Source organism: Mytilus trossulus, unplaced genomic scaffold (genome assembly GCF_036588685.1).
Source record: "Mytilus trossulus isolate FHL-02 unplaced genomic scaffold, PNRI_Mtr1.1.1.hap1 h1tg000103l__unscaffolded, whole genome shotgun sequence".
NCBI lineage: Eukaryota > Metazoa > Mollusca > Bivalvia > Mytilida > Mytilidae > Mytilus > Mytilus trossulus.
The window spans coordinates 3,004,879-3,017,473 of record NW_026963296.1 but is presented as its reverse complement, the minus strand read 5'-3'; the positions used below and the strand labels follow the sequence as shown (position 1 = coordinate 3,017,473).

At 32.6% G+C, this 12,595-nt stretch overlaps 1 protein-coding gene across 1 annotated transcript in view; it reads left to right on the top strand.

The window, feature by feature from the left end:
- Nucleotides 1–12,595, top strand: part of LOC134699914 (uncharacterized) — a 72,996-nt gene that overhangs the window by 42,110 nt on the left and 18,291 nt on the right. Inside the window, exons 10-11 of the mRNA XM_063561311.1 lie at nucleotides 4,413–4,564; nucleotides 5,553–6,773. Coding sequence (XP_063417381.1) covers nucleotides 4,413–4,564; nucleotides 5,553–6,773 — 1,373 coding nt within the window. The remainder of the gene's footprint in view (nucleotides 1–4,412; nucleotides 4,565–5,552; nucleotides 6,774–12,595) is intronic.

Here is a 12,595-nt window from a genome sequence, read left to right as displayed (position 1 = left end):
ATCCTTTCACTTGTAATTTTAGATTTTGTTGATTGTAATCTAACATCTGCAAAATTTATTTTATGTATTTAAAGCTTATATAATGTTTCAAATTGATTGATCGTAGTACATATATACAATCCGCCAAAAGTTAAGCACCACCTAAATATAAATTGTTAACTATTGCAAAAAAATATTTATATTTGGTGTTGCCTATAACATACACTAAGAAAATTCATTACAACCAAGAACATTAAACTCCGATAAACACGCCAAGCAGTTTTTTATTAAAGGTCATCTGCACGTTTTCGAATACACTGTTTTTAAATCATCTTCTTACAGTCTCGCGTAAAGGTGAAATTTGACCTTCACCAAGTCACTGTGACTTATGGTAATACGTACATTATCTGTGGTTGAACATTGACAAACAATTGACCTGTCAAATGCCGGTAGGAGCAATAGAAGCATAGGTAACCATTTCGTTGTTAATCAAACCGTCATTGTCAGATTTTTACAACGTCATTTTGACACAAGAACTGTAAATGATAAACCAAGGTCCGGAAAACTCCACCTAGCTACCGATTGTGATGTCAGACTGCTTATTGGACGTGCTTAAGCCAACCCATTTACTCCTGACCCAAAGCTAAGTTATCACTGGACTCAAGTTGGTTGTGTTAGAATATATGAAGGTTTGTCGACTTCATAAAGGCTACATACATGTAAGAGTACGTTGTGTTGTCGTGAGACCTGCACTAATAGCCAGGCACCGTATACTCGGGTTTCAAAGGACTTATGACCATAAACGCTGGAACATGAGAAGCTAACAAAATATTCATTGGTCATATGAGAGTTGGTTTCTGAAATTCAAAGGACGGCAGAATACGAGTTTGGCTGGAGAAAAAAACTTTCGTAGGACCAAAACATCATTTTCCTAACAACTGCATGTGCATACGCTGCCAGTGATGTTACAGTATGGGGTTTCTTCTCATACTATTGTAATGTGGGTATGCATATTCTGAAGAGTAGCATGAACAGACAGACATACAGGGATTTTGGTGCTTAGAAACATTGCAGTCTCTCATTTTAATAGTCTTCCACTTGCGTCAAGACCTTGTACATATACGACAATACTAGACCACACAGTGCAAGGATTGTAACCGTGTGCACAGAGCCAGAAGCTGTTGACACTACTAAAAAGGTTCTTTTGACCTTCCATGTCTCCAGGTTTAAACCCTTTCAAACATGTCCTGGAAGCTATTGGCAGAAATCTCAATTGCAGAGATCCAGCTTTGCAAAATCTTAGCGATTTAAGAGGACGATTGTTGCTGAATTTATTTAATTTGCTCAACTAAAGTCCAGAAGGCTTGTACAGAGTGTGAGATGCCGAGCTATGGTTCTATACCGGAAGAGAGATGATTACACATCATATGGACTCACATGTTGACATTAGATTTCCCGAATATACCAAAGATTATTTGTAGAGACTTTTATTGATATTGGGTGATAAATTGTTGCAAAAAAAATAAATCGCAGTGAAACTAAAATTCCATTTCTGATTTGTGTATTTTTCAATATTTCTATGAACGCAAAAATCAATGCACAGAACCTGCATTCGTGACCAAACTTAAGTTTATGGATTGTTTATGATATATGTTACATGTCCCTCTTTTACATGAATATTTTCTATTTTTCGAGGATAATTTGATTTTTTTTAAGTGAAAAAAATCCATGCAATAGAAATAGGTGGTGATTAACTTTTGGCTGACTGTATATTTTAAAAAAAGAAAAATGTATGCTTGTCATCCATTTGAGACTTTTCTTCTGCTTTGAAATGGACCTTTATTGTTCAAATGTAAAATACTGGATACTGTTTTAATCTTTGTTACAAGATGATATTTACTGTTTTAAAATGAAGGTGACGTGAGAAAATAATGTATGCATTGAACTGTGCAAGTTTATATGAAACAATATCTTGTCAAAAGGATGTCATAAAAAATTGGACCCTAAGAAAGTGAACCCAGTGAAATTTTCACCATTGAAAATTTAACCCTGGGTCAAAATCCAAAATCCAAAATTAAAAAGGATTAATTTTCCACAACAGGACATTGACATCCTTATTGAAAAATTGAAACCCTTTATTATTTCCCCTGTATAATTAAAATGAATGGCAAATGTACGTTCGCTTTTATACAATAGTGTTTATAGCTCTGGAAAATCTAAAGATGGGGTTCAATTTTCCATATGGAAAGTGGGATAAAACTGACAGCTTGAATGAATAAATAAAATAGGCGATACAGCAGAGTTTTTGACTGCAAACCCCAAAACAATCGTAGAGTTTCAATTAATAACTTAGCATGAAATAAAATCAACAGCAATTCAAAATAAGAGTACAGAAACGATCAATCAAATTGAGAATGGAAATGGGGAAGGTGTCAAAAAGACAACAACCTGACCTTAGAATAGACAACAGCAGACGTTAAACAATAAGTCTTCAATGCAGCAAGCAATTCCCGCACCCCGAGGCGTCCTTTATCTGGCCCTTGAATAAATACATATTGTACATTTTTCTGCTTTTCAAATATATATTGATTACATTCAAACAAATGTGATAATATCATATAGTATTATTATTTATCATATAAATATGTTTGTTTGTCTTAACCGTGGTTAACAACTTTTATCATAACCAACATGTTGTATGCATGTTCAATTGAACATCACATATTTGAAAGAGGGAATGAACAGTTGGATTTCCATATTATTTATTGTAGGTTGAATTTCTGTAAATATTAACAATGCAATTTCCCATAGGAATTTCTTCTACGACCAAAACCACCACTTTTACTTATTATGAAGTTTTGAAAACAATCATCCTTGAATTGAAAATTTATATGCACCACATTTTTTTCAAAGGTCAAAATATAGGGCTGTGCGTCATATTTTCAACGTGTTTATGCCCTGAACCTCTCAAAGTTTAACTAACACTAATTGTCTTAACTACCCCTACCGCGACTGTAAGGTTATCACAGATTTCAATAACAACAATATACAAATGTATACAAATGTGTATTCATGGATAACAGTCCTAAGTTATGTCTCTGTGAGATACAACACAGAGAGCATAACTGGGAACCAATATGTAAACAAAATTAATTTTCTATGAATATTCAAAAGAGGCATGTTTTGAGAAACAGCTGTATTTACAAAGTGCAACATACATGTAACAATCTATTTAAATATCACATGCATTTTAAATTTCAAATTTAATTTTAATAAAAAATGGTGATCATTTTAAATAAGGGGAATAATGCATGTCTGACAAGGATCGTATTATTGATTTCAAAATTTCCACTATCGGATAATGTCTAAACTTACTAAGAGTTTTGATAAAGTTGTGTGATGGAATTATTGGAATTTCAGGGACCGTATGAAAATTGTTTAACATGTTGAAATTTCTAATAAACATGCAAGATTGTCGTTAATATATAAAACTGAATTTTACTACATCAACAAAGAAAGACAATGGTGTCAAACAGATATAAGATAGTGCAAAATAAACTATTAATTAATTCAGTTGGTAAACAGAAGTTATACTACCTGATTCAGGTGTTAATATTAAGTTTTATAAATTACCACTCTTAAAGCATGGAAACATTTATAATTTCTCAAGTATTCTGGTTGAAGTTTACAACTCAATGCCTTTAAAAATAGCATGATAGCAGATCAGTATTTAAAAACAATACACAAAAAAAATGTTTCATTAAATACCAATATACTTAAGTACCGGCTGTTAACATTTCCTAAATCAGGAATCTGATGTACAGGAGTTGTCATTTGTTTATGTAATTTATACATGTTTCTCGTTTCTCGTTTTTTATGAAGATTAGATCGCTGGTTTTCCCGTTTGATTGTTTTACACTTGTAACTTTTGGGACCTTTATAGCGTGTTGTTCGGTGTGAGCCAAGGTTCTGTGTTAAAGGCTGTACATTGACCTATAATGGTTTATTTTTAAAAATTGTTATTTAGATGGGGAGTTGTCTCATTGGCACTCACACCACATCTTCCTTTATCTAAGACACATTGTATAGTCTGTTTGTCAAGATATTAACCTATATATTCCTTTTACACAAATAATTTTAAAAAATTGTTTGAAGCAATACCTAAGCTGATAATAAAGTACCATGATGTGAAATATTTGCGAGTGATGCAGGAAAAGATGTATATCATGCCATCTTGTATCTTCTGAATTGAATTACGATTTGTATCTTCTGAATCGATTTACGATTTGTATCTTCTGAATCGATTTACGATTTGTATCTTCTGAATCGATTTACGATTTGTATACAATTGATATCCTTAAACTTCTGTTGTCATAATTAGTAGGAACTTTTAATAAATTATTATATAAAATAGTTGTTCTTTGACTTTGTAGCCTTATTCAGACTATGGATTGACTCAATACATTGCTACAGTAGACTGGAAGAGAGAAACAATACATCTGACAAGAAACCGTTGGGTGATAATGATCCACCAGTAGTTATTGTTGGCACATGGAAAGATGCTGTGACCTCAGAAACAGACACGGTATATCATGTTTACACATTGTAAAATATTTAGACACTGCTATTGTCTGTTCTTGTCTTTAAGGGACTACTTTATTATGTTCAGGTGGAATTTCAATATACCTATATAAGTTCTTTTTGTATTTTCCTACGGGTACAATAATACATTTTGTATGAAGTGTGGAATTAATTTATTTAATGATCCGGTCCGCCAACCAAGATGACTTACAGAGTTGAAGGAAGAACAAAAGGGTGAAATGCAAGTTTTGCCTATAATTTTGAAAGCCTATTTAAAAAAAATCTGACAGTGGTAAAATGTTCACAATGTAAAGCTCACCTGTACGATAAAACTGTTAGACGGCATATTGTTGAAGTTATTGTCCTTTGATGACCAATTTTCATTATTTCAATTTTCTTTAATATTATTCCCATACTTCATGCACTTGTAACAGATAAACAGAAACATTAAGACAGTAGGGTGAGATCATGTCAACATCAGTGGCGAATCTAGAAAGAGGGGGCCCACTGACTGCCTAAGGGGGGGGGGGGGGGATTCCGTCAGGCTTCAGTGATTCCCTATATAACCAACCAATTTTTTTCTGAAAAAGAGGGGGCCCTGGGCAGGCCCCCCTAAATCCACCTCTGAACATGGCTGAAATCTAAAGTTGACTTCTTACTTTAAAGACTATTAACCATCTTTATGTGTTTGTTAATGCTTTATTAGATTTGATTTAAGCACCTAAAATATATATCAAAGAAATAGAATGCCCTTTTTGTACGTAAGTAGACAAATATTCATGTTTAGCCATCAATGTTATACCATTACTGTCATTCTGTTAACCCTTGTTTATACGTGTTTTCTCAGCGTGTAGCAAATAAAGCAAATTTATAATAAAAAACATATCATATGAAACGGACATTTGTAATATTTTTATAGCATACAGATGCAGCAACTGTTTTTCAATATTTGAAAAAGATTCTTTTATGTTACATGTTTTGTTTTAAATTAGAAAAAGATTGAGATAGCATGTAGAGAAAACCTGTTAAAGTACACTAATGAACTGGCTGATGATGAACGTGGTCATGTGAGATGTGAATACTTCATTTCCAATAAGGACGATGATCTCAGTGCTTTCCAGCAAATACGACAAAACATTCTAAATTTAGCCAGAGGAATGAGAACCTGGAACAAAGATTATCCGTTAAAATTTATTCAACTGGAACAACTACTTCAAAAACAGAAAGAAGAGATACCAATCATTTCCTATGATGCAATTAAGGCCATTTCAGCCAATACACCAATGCCTTTAAATGAGGAAGAACTGATATTTTTTCTGGAATTTCACCATGAACTCCGATCTTTAGTTTATTTTAAGGATCTCCCAGATAATATTATTTTAGATACACAATGGCTGTCTGATGCTTTTAAATGTATTGTTACAGCAGAGAAATTCCAAGCTAGTACTAAGAATCAAAAGAAGTGGAATGAATTTTACAAAACAGGGAAATTGAATAATGAGGTGTTAGAAGATATATTTAAAAAAGAGACAACCATTTTGTACGATCACAAAGAATATATTCTGAAAGTAATGGAAAATTTTGATATAATTATACGTCCAAATAAATCAGAGGGTGCTGAAGAAAATCCTTACTACTATGTACCTTGTATGATTAAAGCAGAACCTGAGATTGATATTCATGAAATGTTTAATGTGACAAAAGATATTGGTAAAAGATCAACTTGGATGTGTTTCAGATTTATATTTCTACCTCCACATCTTTATAATCATTTGATTGCTTCACTTAGCAGGAAATATAACATTGCAGAGAGAGTTGTCACTGGACAGAAGGAAAGACAAATTGCTCTTTTCAAAAGCACTGCTGTCTTTGAATTACGGGAGACCTCGAAATTACGAAAATTACTATTAATGACATTGCCGAATGTTATTCAGATTCAGGTTTGGGAATTTGGGGAAGAAATTAAAAGCGGTTTGTACAAATACATTGGCGACTTTGTGACAGAGGAATTAAACACAATCATGCATTCAAGATTCAAGATGTCAAATGTAAAATTTGAGAAAACCTGGGAATGTGGCCTTACTGAGTCAAAGAGTGTAACAGGATCTATCAAATTCACAGAGAAGCCCTTACCAGAATATCGATGTGATACCTGTCAAGAAACACACAATTTCATCCGTGAATGGTCAGATCAACAAGATAAAGAATCAAGGGTAAGTGAATATATGTGTGTCGCATTTGATTGTAAATTTATTCAGAAGAAGTAACAAAATTTCGCCAGGTACTGAGGTGCTGAACAAGTGTTGTTACTTTTTAGCTGATCCATCATCAGAGATTGGCGTATGCGGGGATTTCGTTTAACATAGGGTCTTATTGAAAATGCATACAAATGTCTTCTGTTAGAGAACCACTAAATCGAACGAAATAATATAGTGTTGTTTGTTTAAAGTCCATTCATCATCCAATAGGGCCACCAGAGGGAGACACAGCAATTCAAAAGCATTAGTTACCAACATTGTTTTGAACACTTATGCTTTTGGTTTAGGGAGTATGAGGTTTCCTTGAACAGCACTTGTCAAGGGGTATGAATTTCTGTCTGAAACATAATGAAACTTGTTAGTAAGAATTGATGGGGCATACTTTTTAATGTTGTTTAAATCATTATTTGCTATTCTTATTTTTTCATTGTTTGTATGTATTTTTCTTACACGTTTGCCTCAGTAACTTTTTAACAACATACATGACATATATATCATATAATCTATGAACAAACTTTATCAAAAAGGATTAAAAAAAAGGAGATTTCTAAAATACTAGAGCTAGATATCAAAAACATTAGAGTTTAATAACCCAACAGACATATAGACTGGGAGGATTGTGTTAAAGGGGAAGACAGGACTTTTGTAATGTCAAGCATATACACAAAAAACAAATATAGACATTTGAGCTGGTAATCAGTCCTTTGATACAAGCTAGCATATAAATAGGTTGCGCATTGAATTGGTCCTCCCATCGCAGCAAAATGGCACAAATCCTGACGAAACAAACTTTCAATTTGCAAACTTCCTATTTCTATGAAGCAACATTCCAGCAGCGCCTGCATACGGGTTATAGATCTCCCAATTGATACGATATTCCCATGCTTGTATTTCCTATCATGGTTAACTTGATAGAGGATTGATGCTCACAAGGAAGCTATTGAAGTAAGAGTTCCAAATGGTAAAGTTGATGTCATCTCTTCGTAAATTTTACGGACGCCATCACGAGTTGGTTGACCATTTTGAAATAAAGGCAACAGTAGTATACCGCTGTTAGATATTCAAAAATCGATTGAGAAAAAAAAACAAATCCGGGTTACAAACTAAATAAAGGCAACAGTAGTATACCGCTGTTCAAAACTCATAAATCCATGGACAAAAAACAAAATCGGGGTAACAAACCAAAACCGAGCGAAACGCATTAAATATAAGAGGAGAACAACGACACAACACCGAAACGCAACACACACAGAAACTGACCAACCATCAGTTAAAACCGTTTCAGAGATGATTTCGGATATGTTCCTTGAGTGGTAACTACAATACCCCTCCCTTTTCACGAATGTTACCTACCTAATTAGACTATTCACCTGATTTGTAATTACATAAGCAACACGACGGGTGCCACAGGGGGCGCAGGATCTGCCTACACTTCCGGAGCACCTGAGATCACCCCTAGTTTTTGGTGGAGTTCGTCTTTAGTTTTCTATGTTGTCTTCTTTACTATTATCATGATTATTTGTCTGTTTCCCTTTTTATACGACCGCAAATTTTGAAAAAAATTTCGTCGTATATTGCTATCACGTTGGCGTCGTCGTCGTCGTCGTCGTCGTCGTCCGAATACTTTTAGTTTTCGCACTCTAACTTTAGTAAAAGTGAATAGAAATCTATGAAATTTTAACACAAGGTTTATGACCACAAAAGAAAGGTTGGGATTGATTTTGGGAGTTTTGGTTTCAACAGTTTAGGAATTAGGGGCCAAAAAAGGGCCCAAATAAGCATTATTCTTGGTTTTCGCACAATAACTTTAGTTAAAGTAAATAGAAATCAATGAAATTAAAACACAATGTTTATGACCACAAAAGGAAGGTTGGTATTGATTTTGGGAGTTTTGGTCCCAACAGTTAAGGAAAAAGGGGCCCAAAGGGTCCAAAATTAAACTTTGTTTGATTTCATCAAAATTGAATAATTGGGGTTCTTTAATATGCCGAATCTAACTGTGTATGTAGGTTCTTAATTTTTGGTCCTGTTTTCAAATTGGTCTACATTAAGGTCCAAAGGGTCCAAAATTAAACTTAGTTTGATTTTAACAAAAATTGAAACCTTGGGGTTCTTTGATATGCTGAATCTAAAAATGTACTTAGATTTTTGATTATTGGCCCAGTTTTCAAGTTGGCCTAAATCGAGGTCCAAAATTAAACTTTGTTTGATTTCATCAAAAATTGAATAATTGGGGTTCTTTGATATGCCAAATCTAACTGTGTATGTAGATTCTTAATTTTTGGTCCAGTTTTAAAATTGGTCTAAATTAAAGTGCAAAGGGTCCAAAATTAAACTAAGTTTGATTTTAACAAAAGTTAAATTCTTGGGCCTCTTTGATATGCTGAATCCAAACATGTACTTAGATTTTTGATTATGGGCCAAGTTTTCAAGTTGGTCCAAATCAGGATCTAAAATTATTATATTAAGTATTGTGCAATAGCAAGTCTTTTCAATTGCACAGTATTGTGCAATGGCAAGAAATATCTAATTTCACAATATTGTGAAATTTTAAATTTTTATTTAATTAAGAGTTATCTTTCTTTGTCCAGTATAGTAAGCAAGAAATATCTGCAAGAATTTTTTTTAATTGGAGTTATCTTTCTTTGTCCAGAATCAACTTAAATCTTTGTTATATACAATATACAATGTATATTCACTTTTTACTACCAACTGATAAATTTAAATAATCTTTACCATTCAGTGATAACAAGCAGTTTTTTTACATCTTAATATTATATTATGTATTTAAATGAGTAGAAATTGTTGCAAACTCCATTAGAATATTTTAATTGAAATTAGTTTTGGAATAAGGGAAAGGGGGATGTGATTAAAAAATTGGGTTCAATTTTTCTCATTTGAAATTTCACAAATAAAAAGAAAATTTCTTCAAACATTTTTTTGAGAGGATTAATATTCAACAGCATAGTGAATTGCTCTAAGAGAAAACAAAAATTTTAAGTTCATTTGAATACATTCATTCTGTGTCAGAAACCTATGCTGTGTCAACTATTTAATCACAATCCAAATTTAGAGCGGAATCCAGCTTGAATGTTGTGTCCATACTTGCCCCAACCGTTCAGGGTTCAACTTCTGCGGTCATATAAAGCTACGCCCTGCGGAGCATCTGGTTATCATTACAATTACTTTTAGATTGATCAAATGAATAAATGAACAATTGAATTTAAATATTTGTTTAATTGAATATCTGAATCCTGTTTTGGTACTCTCTCCCATGGTGACTCTTACTACCACAATTAATGATAACTTATTTACATTTACATGTTTGCAGTTCATTCATGTTCCTTTGCATTTGCATTATTTTATAAAGTTTCTAATATTCTAAAATTGTAGTTCCACATCATGTTAACTTCCGATAATGTAAATTTCTATGATCATAATTCAATTAATGTCAGATGGGGTAGGGATGTAATGTTTCATTTTTTTTTGGTAAGAAATGAGTGCAGACAAGTATTCTTTATTGTAATATGTTCCAAAATAAGAAGTCTATGCATCATAGGTGTCATGACTGGTTTCAAGTTTGTTATGTCTTGGTTAAGGGGGATATTTATTTTTACACTAAATCAATAAAGGAACTTTTCTTACCTATGCAATTTGTAAGTTTATCAATACAAAGTTGATTAAGGGCAACTATAATAAAAACAAGCCTTAAATTCCACCCCTGAGAGTAAAAATTGCTGATTCAAATTTTGCATGATCTGTAGGTAATAATGTAAAAATTAACCTAGAAAGTAGAAATTCATTATTTTTATATAACTTGCACTACCGGTACTGATGGACAAGCTAAATACAAGATATTAACATGAGGAACAGATTTAATAAGCGTGAATTTTTTAAATAGTTAAAAAATTAAGTTTTTATTCCAATTACTATTGGAACTTTTACATATTAATTTGAGAATTTAGTTATGTAGAGCTGTAAATGAACTTTACATGCATTTGTAACTATAAACTTAAGCAACTTCTTAATGATATTAATCAGATTATTTTGAAAAAGTACGCATACGGTCCAGACCGCACGCGTACGGTCCAAATACTCATACGGTCTGGAACATACACATTTAGTTGAGAAAAATAAATATATACAAAATGTACATGAACCCCCAAAAATGTGAAAGTAAATATTTTCAGACAATCCTTTCCTTAGGTACTTAACTCTTTTTGTCTAAATACTAAAAACAAATCTGGCAACCCCTTTCTTATTTTTACTCTTTTTGCTTAAAATACTGTTAAAAATATATATTTAGGCCACACCAATTTAATTTCTTGTTCTACAGATTTTTGGACTTCAAAATTTGGGGCCAGCGAGCGATTTGAAAATTTTAATAAAAAAATATTTAATTTACAAATTTTAGAGGCGAAGCTTAAAAAGTAAAGGCGAGCGATTACATTTTTTTTTTGTAAACATAAAATAGTAGGTTTTGACAATATTAAAACTTAATTTATCACTGGTACTTTGACATTTCTTTAATTTCTGAAGTATTTTTCCCTGTTCACCAAGAAATAATTAAATCTGGTCTATGTATGTGTGACTGACAATGAGACAATTCTTCATCCAAGACATAATCAGTTTAGGGGCAACCCCTTAATGTTATAAATATCCCTTTTTCATGTTTTATGAGGGATCAAAATAAGTTATAATATATTTGTTTGTACAAAAGGGCTCATATTTTCTCAAAGTGCTATATATCTATCTGGTATTAAATGGTTAAAGTTGACTCAAAACCAGTTCAAAAATTTTGTAATATTCCTGGACTTTAGCCATGTTAACATATTTACTTTAACAGTTTAATATTATTCAAAAATAAGTGGACCCCTCTTTTATAAAAGTTGTTTAAAATATGATGCAACTCTCCTCTTTTTGAGTAAAAAAATTGAAGTTTTCAAAGGTTTTGTATAGAAGAACTATACAAATCCTGGGTATTTCTATTTTCTTTTCTACATCAGTAAAATGACCCTTGTCTGAGGGAGGGTTGTTCTCAACCTAATAATAACAAACACAAGTCGAAGTACAGCCTTTTACACAGGGCTTTGATACAGACCAAACAGCAAGCTATAAAGGACACCAAATTATTAGCTTGCACAATTCGAACAGGAAAACCAATGATCTAATTTATATATGTAATATCCAAACGGGACAATACCAATGAACAAAATCAACAAACGTTAAACGACAAGCCCCTGAATCAATCAGGACAGGTGTATAAACATGCAGCGGCTATGGATAGTTTTGTTTCGCCAGCATACATTATAAATGCAGTTGAAGGCAAATCCTTCAAAAGTACTTTGTACTTTATTCTAACAACGAACATTTTTGATAGGGAATATAAGTAAGGGGGAAAGAAACCCGATTTTTAGTATCTTTTTATAATATTTACAAAAAACGGTGCAGGAAATGGACATGATTACATTTCCCGATGTGGGAAGCGGGAATATAAAAAAAATTTAAAAAATCTGTTTTGAAAAAAATGGGTGCGGCGGGTCCGTCGAACAAGGAATCAAATTGGTGTGGCCTTATTAAACATGGGTGACAAATTGACTATATAGAGTGTCGATTTGACCAGGTGCCAATTTAACCAGGTGCCGGTTTGACTATAATTTTTTTTAATTACCTGAGTTTCATTAGACCTTTGATAACAGTAACAAAAAGATTATTTAAAATTAATTAAAATTTTCTGAGAGAAGGGACTATGTACCAGTGAGAAATATACAAGCCTT